Source organism: Alligator mississippiensis, chromosome 1 (genome assembly GCF_030867095.1).
Source record: "Alligator mississippiensis isolate rAllMis1 chromosome 1, rAllMis1, whole genome shotgun sequence".
Classification (NCBI taxonomy): domain Eukaryota; kingdom Metazoa; phylum Chordata; order Crocodylia; family Alligatoridae; genus Alligator; species Alligator mississippiensis.
Window position 1 is genome coordinate 437,070,261 of NC_081824.1, and position 16,938 is coordinate 437,087,198.

The following is a 16,938-nucleotide window of genomic DNA, read 5'->3' on the forward strand; positions in this document are numbered from 1 at the left end:
TATAGTCAACAGCTGTATTTTAGGATTCTATTGGCATATCTTCTGCCTCTAAATATTCATTTTTTTTTTAAAAAGTGAAGATAATCACTCAGCCTCAGAGTTCAAGGCCAGAGTCAATCAACTGAATGCTGCAAATAAGGGGTGTTCACATGAACCACTAAGAATCATCTGCCACAAAAAAAGGCAAAGCTGAACACCTGAGCAAGTTGTCATTCAGTGGCTGCCTATGTTTCCATGTTACAAATGAGAACCAACAGAAAAATACAGCATCTAGCCACAATAACCTGAAGACAGATATACCAGTATAACCATCAAACACTTTATTATAGATTAGCACTGGGGTGTCATACTAATTTGGTCCCATGGGTTGGATAAGCATCTCTTGGTCAGTCTGTGGGCTGGACTGGGACTAACTCCGTGTGCAGCACCAGGTGGTTGTTCCAGAGCACTACATGCGCCCGAGTCCTGCACTCTGTGTTGTGTGCAGCACTGGGTCCACTCCTACATGCCACAGGCAGCACACACCCTGTACCAGCCTCAGGAGCCACATGCACAGCAAGCCCTGGGGCCAGTACATTCTTCACACACTGAATGGGGCTGGACTGGACACATGAACTATGCATATCACAAGGGGCCAATACAGTGGATGTGATTCATGCAGTGACCAGCTGGACCAGCCCTGCATGCTGGCTCCAGCATGCCCCAATCTAGACCAGCCCTGGAGCCAGGGTACAAAGCCAGTCCAGCAAGAAACTGCACGCAGCATGCACCCAGTAATAGTCCCCCATGCAACATGTAGGGCTTGCAGCTGGCCCAGCCCAAGTTGTGCGCAGCAGGTGCTGGCCTTGGAGCTCACTGCACATGCCCACACGGGGCTGGCAGAGAGCATGTGCTGCCTGTGGTGTGTGGGCTGGACCTGGCACTGCAAAGGCTGCATGCAGCACCTCATGCTGGCCCCCACTACTGCCTGCAGCATGCATGGCACCAAATTCAGCCCACACTGCATGCAAGGTCCAGGAACAGCACGTGGCGTCGGTCTAGCAACCCATGGCCTGGATACCTCTAGATTAGCTGAAGTGGTCAAAGAATTCAGATCTAGTTTGCCATAAAGTACCAGTGATTTGTACATACCAGGTTACTGCTCCGTAAAATAGAATCAACTCTGCACCCAACCTTTTGGCTGCAGAATTTGATTTTTCCAAATAAGACTCCTTGAAAAAATCTCCAATTTGTCCAGTTGTGCTATTCTAAGGTTTGAAAACTTTATTCCCAAGGGTCACTTTGGACACAGGTATTCTCTTTCTGCCTTTGAAATTTTTACCTGAAGAACAGACAGTATTCTGACTGACACTAGGTCATTTTAGACTTAATTTTATGATTTCTCTGAGACTAGTTCTCTCCAACAAGGAGCAGCTTGAAACCACTCTCTGGATGTTGAAAATTCAGTCCGCTCATAAGGCATATAAAAACTCCTGTGATTAAGAACTATAATTTATTCTTCGTGTCTTCTTTCATCTTCACTTCCTCCACTCATCATTTTTGACTGAAAATAACAAACGTATAGCAAGTAAAAGAAAAAATCCACATACCAACTGTTCAGAAACTCTGACAACTTAGCCTTCCTTTATGCCCAATCCAGTGACAGAGAATAAAAACAGTAACTACTACTTTTACTTCTATAAATTAACTTAGTGGAATGAAAGTGCTTGGCATTAATGGGTTTCTACTGGTAAACAACTTTGTTCAGCATATATAACCTTCCTTCCAAGCTTTTAAACAAAATCTAAGTGCCAAGCTCTCATCTGCCTACTTTTTTTTTTCTTCAGTCCTTTCCACAACACTTTCAATGCAAGAATCCCAAAGAACTTCTAAATGAGATATGATGCGTTACCAGGAGTATGCTTAAAATAAATAAGTACAAATCTGAAAATGTCCTAAAACATTAAATATTTCAATATTTAAGGCGCCCAATACACATTAATATTTAAACAGCTTACCCTTTCTGCTTCAATGGCAATTCAAGTTTAAATATTGTAGCATCATTCACAACTGCCTTATATGCCTAAAAAACAAACAAATAGGCACTAATTCAACTTCTCTTCATAACATAAGAAACAAGATTCGAATAATTTAATACATTTTTAAGATAGCGTATATTAGAGCTGTGTGAAGCTTCGGTAGCCGTTTCAATTCTGAGGAGATTCAGCAACCAAATCTGTGAATCCGAATTGAATCAGGAGACCAATTAAAAGCTCCGAACTGAATTGGAAGCCTCCGAATCGATTCAGAAAAGATTCGGCCATAGACTAAACAGGCAGCAGGTCCTCACCACACTGGACACAGCTGCTTTCAGCTGGTAAGTCTGTTGGGGTGGGCAGAGGGAGGGACTGGAGCTGGGACTGGGAGAAGCTGCCCAGCTGGGGTGGGTGGCACAAGACACAGCAGCACTCAGAGTGGGGGCTATGCCCTGATGTTGATTGCCCAACTGGGGAGGGGGGTGGGTGGGATGCGGGTGTGGCAGCAAGGCATAACCCCCGCTCCCAGCACTGCTGCACCTGCATCCCACGCCCCCCCCTGCACCAGCTGGGCAAGCGGCAGCAGTGCCAGTCCCCCCAGCCCCAGCTAGGCAAGCAACAGCAGGGCAGAACCCCCACTCCCAGCATTGATGTGGGCACTGCAGCGATGCAAGTGGGGGCTATACCCTACTGCCACTTGCCTCCTTCCGCCTGGAGCAAGCTGCACATGCATTGTGCCCCCTCCTCCCCCCACCCAGGCAAGCAGCAGCAGGCCATAGCCCCCACTCCCAGCGCTGCTGCGCCTGCATCAGCACTAGAAGCAGGGGTTCTGCCCTGCCGACACTTGCCCAACCAGCACAGCCGGGGGGGGGGGGGGGGGGGGGGGGCCCAGCGGCCTTGGGAGGCGGTGGGCACTGCTGCTTGCCAGCCAGCATGAGGGGCCAGGCCCTGCCACCACTTCCCAGCCAGGGCGGAGGCGGCGGGTTGTGCCCTGCTGGTGTTTGCCCCCTTCCACTCAGAGCAAGTCGCACCCACATCCTGCCCCCCCACCCCCCCCCCCCCAAGTGGCAGCAGGGGCCCCCCACTCTGGGCACTGCCACGCCCACATTCCGCGCCTCTCACACCCCCCTGCCCAGGCTGGGCAGTTTGTCCCTCCCCCACACCTTTTCCCTCCCCAAACCTCAACAGACTTACCAGCTGAAGGTAACTGTGTCCAGCATGGCAAGGACTGCTGCCTGTTTAGTCTATGGCTGAAACTCCAAGTAGCACCAAATCTTCAGATCTGATTCGGCCAGATCAAATCAGGACAGTGATTCGAATCTCCAAATCGAATCACTGTCCCTCCGAATGGGCCGAATCCAAATAAAAAATGAATACTTGCCACTTCACACAGGCCTAGTGTATATTACTTATATAGTTCCCTTAATAAGCCCAACTTCACTATATGCCTAACTAAGCAGATGAGCTGTCCCCTTGAAGTCATGGGACTATTCACAATTACATGCTGTGATCAGTTACAGGTTTTACTAAGATATTTCTGGGTTAACTGTGTTCATAATGTTATTAGATTGTATGATTCAGTTTACTTCCTTAGCCTGTGCACAGAGAAGGAGGGGTTAAGTGCCAGGGCTGGCTACATGCAGACCAGACAGACCTTTAGCAGCAGCAAGGCTTGAAGGGCTTTGTTGACATATCAACAAAGGTGAGTTGCCCAACACCCAGGAGGGGTCCAGAGGAGATATACATGACAATGGGAAAGCAGACTGGGAGTGAAGCAGCTCATCAACAGCTCCTGGGTCTAGGGACTGAGAGAACAGAGAGAAGCGGAGAAGCTTGGGGGAGCTGGAGACTGGAAAGGGAACAGATGAGTATCTTTGGGGGTACTCAGGGCTGTGTGGGCTAGAATAGAGATGGAGATGAAGAGACTGCTTAACCCCTTTGGAGGGGACTGAGAACCTCTGGTTCAGTGGCTTTGCGCCAATAAATGTCGTTACTGATGATGAGACTGCTGTGCTGCTTGGGGAACTGTGGGTTACACTGGGTTACCCCAAGAGAAGGTGAAGTCCCCCTCAGGAGTGCAACTGGATACTAGCTCCTTAAGTCAGGGCCATAAAGAATAAGGGAGGGTGAAGGACTAGAAGTCCAGGGGCTCAGCGTGGGAAGAAGCTCAGGCTCCCCTCTTGCTCTAGAAGCCAAGCCTAGGTTGACTTCAAGGGGTACTTTCAGAGACCAGACAAAGCCACATTGGTCCTGAGCAAGTACCCTCCTGAAGGGTACTCTGTGGCACATGCCTAATACTGAAGACATGCACGTTGCTGGATCAGACAGTAGACTGTAAATGTCCAAGCACAAAGTGTCATCTCATGCACTGGTCAATCATATCACGCTACAGATTGCAGCCTATAGGCACTACACTACAGTACAAATCAATCAGATTACCAGTTAGCTAGAAATCCAATTGGCATTTTAGTCCACAACCTACTATCAGGGTTAGAATCTTGTTGCCTACTGACAGAGGCAAAATTTGATACCAATTTCAACAACTAACAGAAACTAAAGACAAAAGTGCAACTAACACATACCTTATCTCTTGCAGTAAGAAATCTTGGGTCATCTTGAAAAGCTTCTTTAACCAACTTACTAAATCGATTAAATAATGTAAGCAATTGCTCTACATATTTCTCAGAATCCTAGAGTTAAAAGCAGCAAAGTGAAAAAAAAAATTGAGAAAAAATGGATTAAATCATGTAACTATTCTTATAACAGAGAGAGTAATGTAACAATACGCATCCTCAATGTTTTTGATTCAAGAGCTTTGCAATGGTCACATTTTAGCGTAGCTTTTCTGTATGAAATTTCCTACTTAAATAATAAGCCAGCATGCACATTTAGAGGCTTAGAAGTCCTCATAACTGCCACTTGAGGTCAGCATTTACTGGAGGAATGGAAAGCTATGAAGGAATGGCAAGGAAACAATCCCTAAATAGCTCCATCATCTTTCCTCAAAGGTCTACAAATATTAAAAAAAGTGGGGGCAAAAGGAATTAAAGCTTTTGTTTTCTTGGAGGGAAGGGGAGAAAAAGGGGAACAGAGGGGAGAACCACACCTGTTCTCTTGCTTGAAGAAGTGCTGAAATGTCTGAGAAACTTCCAGAAAAAAAAATAATTCCAATTAAACATAAGCGCACTAGTTTCTTCCATGGAATTAACTGTCAGAATAGCCTTTTCAATTAATTGCAATTAAACTGCTAATACAACTCTAACTTTGGCATTTCCCATACACTATCAGTCACCACTGGTATATTTGATTAAAACTACATGCTGGCTTTATGCATAAAGACACACATTTGAAAAAGGCAAATACACAAGAAGACTGAGACTAGAGAATTACTTTGAAGGACTTCATTTTAAAATGAGAGCGAGAGAATGAATGAATCTAATGCTTGTGGACATCTATTGTAGGGGTGCACCGATAAATATTTTCTTAGCCAATACAGATAGCTGATTATTCACCAGGTGTATACTGATAACATTTACAGGAGCACAGCATGAAGGTAAGTCTGTGGAGAAGAAGGGACGTGGGGGCAGAAATGGGTGTGTGGGGATCAGAGAGGCCCCCAACTCCCTCCCTCACCATGGGAAAGAGGCAGGGGCTGGGGGCACTGCCCACACACGGAAATGAATGGAACCCCAGGGCCACGGCAGGAAGCAGGACAGAGCTGTGGGAGGCTTGTCCAAGGGATCATCATCCTGGCACTCAAAAATAGCAGCAGGGGTGGTTGAACTACAGCTCATCAAATTAAGTGATGAGCTGGCAGCAAGAGACAACTTGCTGCCACAACTACTGCCAGACAGGCGGGGGATGTGCAGCCAGAACATGGCTCCCAGAGTAAAAAGGTATCAGGGTTGAGAGACTGGGGCCCACAGTGGGCAGCCCACCTCCACCCCATGCACAAATCTGGAGGGGGGGGTGCACATACCCCCCCCATGCCTTCTCTGGGGGTGCATGCAGCAGCAGGAAGCTGCCCCCCTCTACCCACTTCCCTGGACAAGCCACCCACAGCTCTGTCCTGCTCCCTGCCCTGGCCCCAGGGTCCCATTCACCACCCTGGCTGGGCAGCACCCCTAGCCCCTGCCCTACTCCCTCTCCCACCGTGGGTCTCAATTTGCCACCCCTCCCCACCCCCCGCCATATCCCTTCCTCTCCACAGACTTACATGCAGGGTGCTGCTCTCCATGCTGCCCAGCTAAATTCCTGCCCACATGCATGCCACGACTGCATGTGTGCACATGGCATCCAGGGACCCCGGCCAGAAGGCATATTATATTTATTGGTGACATTTTAGCTACACCAGCCAAAAAAAGCTGATGATATTAATTTTTGTTTTAAAATCGGTGCCGATCCGATATGGCACCAATATATTCAGTGCACCTCTAGTCCATTGTTTTTATTTTCTTTTAAATCCATTGTTACTTGCATGTAATATACCAAGTAATTCTAGTATTTATTTTTTGTAAGACATTATATCTATTAAAATTCTTTCTTTAGCAGATAAACTTACAGTAGTAATAGTTTCAGCAGCTGCTACCATATCTGCTAGTCCAGCACTAACAATATGCTCTTCCAGATCTTTTAACATAGGGTCTATTCCATTAGGAACTTTATCCATCAGCGAAAACATTAAATGCAACTCTGAAAGATACAATATACTGATGAAGCCACCATTCCACATAGTAACCAAAGATTCAAGTTAAAGGAATGTATGTTCCATTTATACAAACACCACTGAAAGCAGGACATGAAGCAAAATAAATAAGTAAATAAAAATAAAACAAATTAAACACCGATAGAGTCCATTTATTATACAATCAGTTTATTCTTACACTTTGAACACTATTATTAATACTAACCACACAAAACGGTTTCCTTGGAAATTTGTGTCAGACCTCAATTGGGTGTGTATTAATTAAAAAATATGTAAGTGCCAAATATGCCTAAACCATCTATGGCTAAAAGATTAATTCTTTTTTTTTTCCCCCCTCAACTTGGAGTAGAGTATGGTCTGAGTCTTGTGATTTTCACAACTCCAAAGATGGATGTTGTTAGTCTTTAATTAGGACTAATTAACTACCACCAGAAGCAAGAGTACAGATATTTCTGCAAGACCATGAGGTTGTTTTGGACAGGCTACTGAACAGCTAAATCAGACATAATGGATAAGGGCCTACCTTTGTATTAAATCTCAACACCAAGCTTGGAATACAGGTGGGCTTCTCCCCATGGAGAAAGCAGCATGACTAACAAGGGCCAAGGATCATTTCCTCAGATTTGTTTTTTTAATTAAAAAACAAAAACAAAATAGACTCAAAATTTCCCCCTTTCTACTGCATTCAGGAAGAGCACAAAAAAAGGAAGATCTCCCTTTTCAATTTCTTCAGAAGAAGAAACTTCAGAGCCCAGGTCACAGGAGATGAATCTACCAACTGCAGCTTTTATTTCAAGGTGATCAACATAAGAGTTACACTGCATTAAACTGTGATGAAGAAATAGGTGAAGACAGAAAGTAAAAAAAGGCCCCAAGCTTTTAGGTTACTTATCCTGATTATTTCCCAATTAAACATTGTATAAAAACACACATTCGAAAAAAGTTGGTAACCGTCACAAACAGATGAGGGGGAGAATGAGGACAATGCACGATTGGCTGAACCATGAGAGAGCCACTGCAATGGCAATGCCAGTGTTCAGGTGCAATGCCAGCGTTCAGAAATAGTGTCCCTAAGGGTAAAACATGAAGGGGCTGGTTGGGAAACGTATCAAAGATGGCAGAGATCTAACACATCAATCAAGACTGAAGTTCTACATGGATAAGGAACAGTCAAAAGTGATGGAGACAGAGAAATGCATATCAAAAAGCAAAAAAAAGTTTAAAGGAAAGTCTTATCTGAGGTGCCTCTGGAAGAGGCATCTCCAGAAATTCTGAATTCAAAATAAGCCTTCTGTAAGTCTCCAAGGTCCGAAATTTATACTCTTATGAAGTTCATCAGCTTACTATATTCAGCCCTGGACAAGTGACAAAAAGTACTACTAGATTGAGGGGCGAGTCTAACACAGTTTGAAGGTCAGATTTCTTGTGAACTGCCAAGCCTGGAAATGAATGTTTTCTCCTAATTCAAAGCTGAAAATTCCAACTTCTCATTTGTACAGCTACAAAACTTAATTAGTGAAGTTTTAATATGTAATAAACTAGCTGCAGGATAATCAGACTCACTTCCTCTTTCCTTATTCCCCTTTGAACCTTGAAGACTCTGTGTGGGTCTGCTTTCTTGATTGGATAGCATCTTCACAAGTCACTCACAGAACCCAAAATTTCCAGAAGCAAAAGGTTTCAAACTTTCTGAAAAGTTATGACCACCATCTTTCAAAAAGTATATTGAATTAGTCTATAATATTATCAGGTCATGAGATATCAGTTGTAAAAAAGAGCAGGCAAAACAAAGTCTTACAGAGATTTTAATTGGCTGATCAGTACACTCCCCAAAACCAAACTCTGACCCACAATCGTGGAGTGGGGTGGGAGGAGGGGTTGGGAGCAGACAAACTTTCCCTCCCTACCTTGAATAGCAATACATCAAAAAAACACGGCCAGAAAGAGAGACAAGAGAAATTTACTTTAATTAGTCTAGTTCAATCTGAAATCCGTGCAGGACTCTAAAAGGAGAGACCCAAAGCCTATTCAAATTGAAGACAACACACCGTAGAAAACAAAAGTAAAACAGATGTAAAAACACACACACACACACACACACACACACACACACACACGCCCCCCCCCCTTGGCCACAACTAGCCTTCAAGGAAAAAAGCATCACTCCAACCAAACACAGCTGGCCTCCATTACAAAACAGTAATCTGATATCTCTACCAAACCTATTTTTATCCCTTGCCACAGATCATGCTGCATTTTTTTGAAAAACATCACTCACTTTCCGTTTCATTTCGTTTGATCATGCCTTGACATTCTGCTAAAATTGTCTCTTTAAAAGATGTCACCAGGGCATTCACACAGCACTCCATAAGCTGAAAATGCATTAAATAAATAGTTAGCTCATTACAGCTTTTAGAGGCAGAATAAACTATGGAGTTCAAAGTTCACTGTAACATTAAAACTACTGTCTATATCAGGGGTGTCCAACCTTTTTGAATGTGGGGCCAGATCATAAACTTTTTATCACCCAGTGGGCCAGCAAGCCATATTATATTCAAAGACCTCACAGGAAGTGGTGAAATTCAGCAGGTGAAATTCTATGGCCTGTGTTACACCAGACGTCAGACTGGATGAGACAGAATCTTACAAGGGTACCACAGAACTTCCCGTTGCTTCCACCTTTAATGGGGTCCTTTTGAGTTAGAAGAACAAAGCTTCTTATGGATGCACAGGAGGAGCCGGGCGAGGGCCATGATGCTGCGGCCCACACGTGCCGGGCTCTACAGGTGAAGCAGCCAGGGGGCAGGGACCCAGGCCACCCAAGCCCTCTGCCCCAGGCCCTGCCGTGCCTTGCAAGCCCGCACGGTGGCTCCCAGTCCAGAGCCAGCAAAAAATAAAAGGGGCTTCCTCTGCTGGGGAGGGAGGAGGAGGAGGTGGCAGCGAGCGCAGGCCAGTGCCGTTCGCTCACACGGGGACATGCGAGCCGGGCACAGGGCAGCACCCAGGCAGCCCCCGGCTGCAACTTCTCCACCCGCCGCCAGGAAGATGAACCACGCAGGTGAGCGTGGAGCGGGGCAGGTGCGGGGGCCCTGGGATGATGCCTCCTTCTCAGCCACAGCCCTGAGGGGCAGAACCAGGTGCAAGCAGTGATTTAGTGCAGGGAAAGTTGAGCGGGGAGGGTCTGGGGTGGGGGGGGGGGGGGGGTGGTGTTTCATCCTTGCTCCCCTCGTGTGCCTGGCCAGGCTCTGCTCACCACCCGCAGTGCTGGCCAGCGCTAGCTCTGCCTGGGACCTCCCCACGCCGCACCCATGACTCACGCTTTCGCTGCCGGCTACTCCTCTTCCCACACGCACCGCATCGGCAACGTCAAGCTGACGCAGTGCGTGTGGGAACACTGTCCCTTCCCCAGCCCTTCAGCAGCCATTAGGAAGCTACTGAGGGACTGAGGGACAAGGGGTGGGAATGAAAGTAAACAGCATGTACTTTCGTTTCCCATCGCAGCACAGCAGGCCACAGAAAATGGCCTAGTGGGTTGCAAGGCGGCCCGCGGGCCGTATGTTGGACAAGCCTGGTCTATATGAACAATAGCTCAATAAAATATTAGGTGCTCAAAGGTTTGCATATGAAATAGAAGTTACTATAGTGCAAAACAGTCTACACTTGGTGAATGTGTATAGCACTGGTTTGTTTGTTTTTTTAAATAATTAATTTTTAAAAATAAGTCTCATAAAAGGCAGTCTCCGATATTGAATAACTATAATAAAAAACACACAACAAATAATGATCAAAGGCATAACAAGAAACCTTTTCTAATACTTAACACATTACAGTTTTACTACATTTTATACTCACCGCTTCTACAGAGTTACACTCACGCCTTGTTTCCAGGTATCTTAGTGCTCTTTTCTCTTCTTCTTTTAGTTTAGCATCTGCCTGTGCAGAAGCAGAACACCAATCATTTTAAGAGCTAACAATAACAGAGCAGGTGTCATCATATGTTTTACTTACATATTTCATATAATTCTGTACACCATTTTGCTGCAAATAAGAAGGAGCTTGTGTTCTATAAAATCTCTCTGTTGAATCCAAATATGCTTTCTCAAAGTTATCCCGGTAAATCTGAAGTTTATCTTCAGGATTAGAACAAAGGTTAACTGCAAAGAGAAAAAGGTACATCTTGTGTCACTTTTAATACAGCTTAAAAAAACTCCATTATTTTTGTTGATAAAGCACTTTTAAACCAAACAATCTGCTAGTGTCCCGAGAACCTGAATCTAAACCAGAGAAGTCTGATGTTTAGGCACCATTGCAAAATAAAATTTGTCTAGCCAGAGACTGATTGGAGCTGCACACACTTCTCCTAAATCTAAGATATGGCAAATGCAAATGTAGCAAACAGAATTATTACAGGATTTTTTTTTTTTTTTAATTGCAGCATGAAACCATATTGTCATTATGAATGCTCAGCCTAACCTCTAAGTTCCTAGAGATGATGCAAGGCTGTTCATCTGATTCCTAACCAGCCTTTGGTTCTGTACTGTTCTTATCTAGATTAGTAATAACACACACGTTAGAGATAGATACCTAGATCATTATCTGTCAACAGAAATTGGACAGTTAGCAGTCCTTTGTGCCTTTAACCATCTTTCCCCTTCATCTTAACTGTTCCCAAAGAAAGATAAGAGTGAACTAAATACTAGGGCTGCGAGAAATTTCGCCAGCTGTTTCAACTCATTTAAACCTCAAAACAGCAAAATCGAATCAAAACAAAGGGCTTTGAAAACAGCCTCGAAACAAAACAAGGCTAGTCGAAATGTTTTGAAAGTTTCAAAGCAGCCAAGCAGTGGGAGAGGCGGAGAACCAGGGCTGTGCTCCCAGCAGCAGCTGGAAGCGCGGCCCTGGCTCTCCCACCTCCTGCAGCCAGGCTGCAGGAAACCGATCGCAACACAGGGGAAGGGAACTGAGCCTGGGCTCAGTTCCCCTCCCCAGTGCTAGATCAGGCTGTGGATACCATCATGGGACAGATGATTTTAAAATCATTGGTTTTCAAATTTCCTTAAGTCACAGGAAGTTAAATTTTCTAAAAGTCAGTTTCCTTTCATATCACTTCTTCTACCATGGAACCCCTACCCCCAGCTCCAACTGGCAGAGGCCATTAACCTGACCTGGCAAAGGCTGCATACCATCTCCAGGCCTGCTTTGCCATTACTACCCAATCTCTCTGTGGAACCCCTAATGACCTGCTGTAGAACTGTGAGATTCAGCAGAATGCACTTTGGAAACTTCCATTTCAAACCATGTTTATAACCGGTCCTTCATAAGCCATTTAGTAGGCCACTGGTTGCAAAAGTTTAGCCTTCAACCTTTCCTTATCAGTTTGAAGTCCCTGTATATAGAAGTGTTGAAAAAAGAAAGGGGGCAAAAGCTATGATATTAGTATCCCACTTAGAGGAAAGTCATAAGTTTGCAGAGCTATTCCAACTGTATGCAAATTCAGGAAGACAGAGCTGTTAGAGGCACTTTTAAATGGTTCTCTGTGCAACAAGGGTTGTTTTTTTTAATGCAAGCATCAAATTTACAGTAACTGATGGATAAGCTATTCACTTGCCAGTGAAAGTTTTTCACTAGTCACTGCAAATGCATTTGAGTTTTTTTCGTACTGATAATCAACAACACTGATGCTCCCCACCCCACCCCTGGTCAACAAAGATGCCTCTGCTACCTGTTACATATATTATGCAATTAACTGTTTAATCATGCAATAAATTTAGACCATCAGATGTGCAAAAGTAATTATCACATGATAAAAATTACTATCCAACTATGAAAAGAGCCAACCAGCTATAAAATAGGTGGTTGAAAACGGGCAACAACTCTGTAGCTGGTTTCTGTCCAGCTTTAATTTGAACGTGTAGCAGAGCCCAACAGTACATTAAACAGGCACAGCTGAGATCACTCAGTATGAGACATACCGTATGATTCTCTAACTCCAATAACCAGTTGAGAGTCAAAAGCTTCGCCTAGTCTTTCAGCATGGACCAACTTCATTGCACTGTCCTGAAGCCTATTCTTTATATTTGAGAATATGGACTCATTCCATGTATCTAGCATGAGCTACATAAAAAGAAAGGGAAAAAAAAAATCAAATCAGAAAGGGATGCACAGAATTTCAAACTGAATATGAGCAATTGTTACACTAAATGCAAAGATATTAGGAACAGAAATTAAGCAATTTTTTTATAATCTATTTTTTAATTGATGCCCATTAGCTTTACTATCTGAAGGGCTTGATTCTGCTTCCATTGAAGTAAAAGGCAATGATCCAGGTGTTAACTTATTATTGCATCTACCTAGTGTGTTTCTTTAACCCTTGACTATCAATCTCAATTGATACGTTTCCAGAAGCAGACTGCAGAAAGACTCCCAAAACAAAGGGGTTAATTCAGGAGCAAAAATGTTAAATGGGGTCCAGCACCTGGCAGATTCAAAGCCTTAACACGGGAACATTTAGATGATAGAATCTTTCAAGTGAGTCAGAATTAAAGAGTTGCTTATTCCCTAATGTTTCATAAACAACTTAATGTCCATTGCCACATGAACAATCACTGCTTTTTGTGAGAATATAAAACTCTTCTATTAATAAGTTACCTAGATACTACAGCGTGTCGTGTCCTATTAAACTAACGCTCAAAGTATGAGAGTTATTATACACTTCATTGGATGGCTTTCCTTTTATTTGATTCTGGGTAAGCACCAATTCCTCCATATGAATTTTTCCATAATAACATCAGATCCAACCTGCTACATGTGAACCACAATGAATGTTTATTGGTGGCAGTCATTTTTGTACACAGCCAATCGCTGTTATTCAATAATATATAAATTACATTGCACATACGTAAAGGGCATCTTATGTTTAAACTCAATTTAGTAAGAAACTATTCCCCCTTTAAAAAAAGCCATTTTTTTTCTGTCCCCTCCTCCCCACTATTCCAGACAGAATGCCTGAAAATTGACATTTTAAATTCCTGACTTGGTTCTTTACCATTTTATACCCTTATCAAGGCATCTCTTAATCACTTCTTAAAAAACTTCTACTACCCCAAGCTTGATTTTAATCATTATGAATTAAAGTTTTTAAGTACATTGGTTCACTCATGAACTTCCTCTGAGAGCAAAGCTGAAAGTGAACAACCTCATCTATCACACCACAATTGTGATAATGCTCTTCACAGGCCTTTTAAAAAAAAAAATTGAGAAAAAAAAATAAAATCCCATATTATAGACCTTTCTGTATATTAGGGAGCTAACTATAATGAATCTCTGATTTGTGTTTAGAAAAGTTAAGATAGGGAAAATAGCTTCAGTCCCTCCATGACAGTCAAGTGTGAACAAATTCTTAAATTTCATTTTTTGACATTGCAATAAGAAGCTGCAGGAAGTGAATTATTGTTTAAAATATTCCACAATTTTGTACTGTCATTAAAACCAAGTTTCTTCAGTTAACCTCTCCTTTTATATTTAAAAACACATAAAGATGTAAAGGAAACATGCATATTAATGTTGAGATTAAATTTTTAAAGGAATTCAGAGTAGACAGCTGAAATATTTTTGATATTTAATGGCCCATGCAATCACTGAGAAAGAACATACAAGAGACTGCACTCAACACTATGGCATTTACCCCTCGGCTGCCTAGAGGGGTATTATTCCCTTTGGGGTATGAAACTGCAGGAGCTCATTGTATTAAATTTAAGCTGTAAAATATATGGGTTTTACACACTGCTGCAATTCAAAATCTAAAAAAAAAGAAGAAAGCAAGCACTACCCCCTGTACCCTCCTCTCCCCTCTGCCTGCAAAGAAATCAGTCTGCCAGTTCACAGTTAAGTAACAGTAACCTTGGCTCAAGAAATGTATTGATAATGGAGAAGAAAAAGAAAATAAACATTTCTTCTAAGGCAGGTGAGATCAACCTTTTACCCCCAGTGGGCCGGGTGGGCAGCACCCCATCCATCCACAGCTCAGATCCCACCAGTGGTCCCAATCTGGCACTAGCACCACTGTGGTAGGCACTATCCGGCCATGCGGAGGGTGGGGTGCAGGGCAGTCCAGCTGCATTCTGGACCCATGGGGAAAAGAGGACATGGCCTGGCTTTCCAAGGCGGGGGGGGGGGGGGGGGGAGGGAGGGAGCTGGCCCCAACTCACCCCTGCGGTAGGGAAAGGGAGAGTCAGAAGAGGAAAGTGGTGGGGCCTAGCCCCAATCTAGATATGAGGGGAGGGGTGTTGTCCAACTGCAACCAGCAGTGCAAGTCTTGGGGTTTGGGAATCTGGTGGGGAGAGGATGACAGTATTGATGGCCACTGCTTCCCCACTGCCAAAGTTTTCTGCCCCATGGGGAGCCCTGCAGGCCAAATGTGATGGTTCTGCAGGCCACTTGGCCCATGGTCAGAGGTTGAGCACCTCTGTCATAAACCAAGAAAAGAATATTTAAAAACCTCTCTCCAGGTCAGCAGAACTTTCAGTTACATTTAAGAGAACAATAAAAAACAAATTTTAGGGAAACAAGTTAACAGATGCTAAGGAAACAAAACAGCTCATTTTAAGCATCAGAAATGCAGCACCAGTATACTCCTATCTCTGCCAATTTAGTCTAGAAAATATTCTCCGGGTATTGACATACCTGTTCACTTTTCTAATTCCAACTAGATCCAGGATTCAATGCAAATTCATACTATTTTGAGTATAAACGCTATACCTTCACAAAGCGAGGGAAATGAACCTTCCTCCACACAGAGCACCAGGGATTCTTTTTGAATGATCACATCAAGCACCCTGTGTTACAGCTTTCTTCACCTTGCCAAGGACTGGCTAGAGCTTAATTTATCTATCACGCTGCTGTTTCATTATGGGCCAGTAAATTTAAGTGCGATACCAATCCATAGGGGTGACGTCACTGTGATCTATTTGTAGGCACCAGAGAGACCTAATTAGGACTCCACTGGGCTGGGCTCTGTACAAACAACAAAAATACAAGTCCTGCTCCAAAGAAAGCCTACAGTCTCAAAAGGGATACAGACAGAAGGGGCAGCACAAGAACCCAACAAGACAATATTGGTCAGTATGACATGCAGTAGCTATGCTACATCTGTAGTTCTACAGTGGTAAAATGTTTTGTAACTGTTCAATCTTGCAAGACAGTAGAGAGGCTTGTAGAACTGAGTACAGCTGTTAATTTTCAAGCTGGCTTAAAGGTTGGAGACAGGAATGATTGGAGACGGGAATCAATATTTCAGTACCAGATAACAGAGGGTAGATAGGGTAGGGAACCTTAGATCTACCAGTGGGCCTTTAGTGCCCCAATTCCAAAAGATACCTTGACTTAAAAGGAAGCCAGAGACCAGGATTACATCATTGACATCAATTAAGATGGTAAAGGTCCTGAAGAGCTAGACTATGAGGCTTGCATTTCAGCTGTCACCCTCTCTGTATTTTGTCCTTTCCCTGACCCACCTTCCTTCTTTCCTCTCTTTTGCTTTCTGTTTAATGTCTGGCTTAGCCAGCCAAGACTGCTGTCAGCCAGTGACCAAAGACATTGCTTGCAGTCGTTTTGAACCAGCATTTGGTGGGTGTAGTGTTTGCCTGGTCTCAGAATGGCTAACAGAACTGTTCCAATGCCTGCCTTTCTCTAGTAATAAGACTACAAGCAAGTCAGTAACAAAAAAAGAAGCAGTATTTTTAAACCTTTACTGTTAAACTCTGCACTCAGTTTTTTGAGGGTCCAGTTAAGAAGCAATATTGGACTACAAGAAAGTTATTATCACTGTTCCGACCCATCTCAACTTTTTCTCCAAAAAGGAAGTGTCAACAACCATCTGAAACAACATTTGAAAGAATGTCAAACATGATTTTTCCCCCTTAAAAATACTCTTCAACTAAAGAGAAAGTGAAAAAAATAGAATGATAAAGGCCTTTCTTAACATTTTAAATATTTTAACTGTTTCCTCTCCTCTCCCCTCCTCCCATTTTTAAATGCTAAGTGTTTACCACACGATTAAATAGGCTGAAATCTGTACTCAAAACCCAGAAAGTTAACATTGCACGGCGACAGTCATGTTAATATAGCCAATTTTGGGCCTTTCTATTCCCTCAATATTAAAACACAAAAAGTTTGGGTAGTGTGGAAAGATTAAGAGCCCTATTTCAGCCATCCTAAGAC

General features: G+C 43.5%; 1 protein-coding gene across 1 annotated transcript in view; it reads right to left on the bottom strand.

Annotated features, from left to right (window-relative positions):
• The window catches only part of CUL5 (cullin 5), a 59,201-nt gene that overhangs the window by 20,353 nt on the left and 21,910 nt on the right, over positions 1-16,938 (bottom strand). Inside the window, exons 5-11 of the mRNA XM_006262466.4 lie at positions 12,693-12,834; positions 10,729-10,874; positions 10,573-10,653; positions 8,999-9,092; positions 6,577-6,707; positions 4,598-4,705; positions 1,998-2,062 (exon numbers count right to left, since the gene is read on the bottom strand). Of these exons, the coding sequence (XP_006262528.1) occupies positions 1,998-2,062; positions 4,598-4,705; positions 6,577-6,707; positions 8,999-9,092; positions 10,573-10,653; positions 10,729-10,874; positions 12,693-12,834 (767 nt within the window). The remainder of the gene's footprint in view (positions 1-1,997; positions 2,063-4,597; positions 4,706-6,576; positions 6,708-8,998; positions 9,093-10,572; positions 10,654-10,728; positions 10,875-12,692; positions 12,835-16,938) is intronic.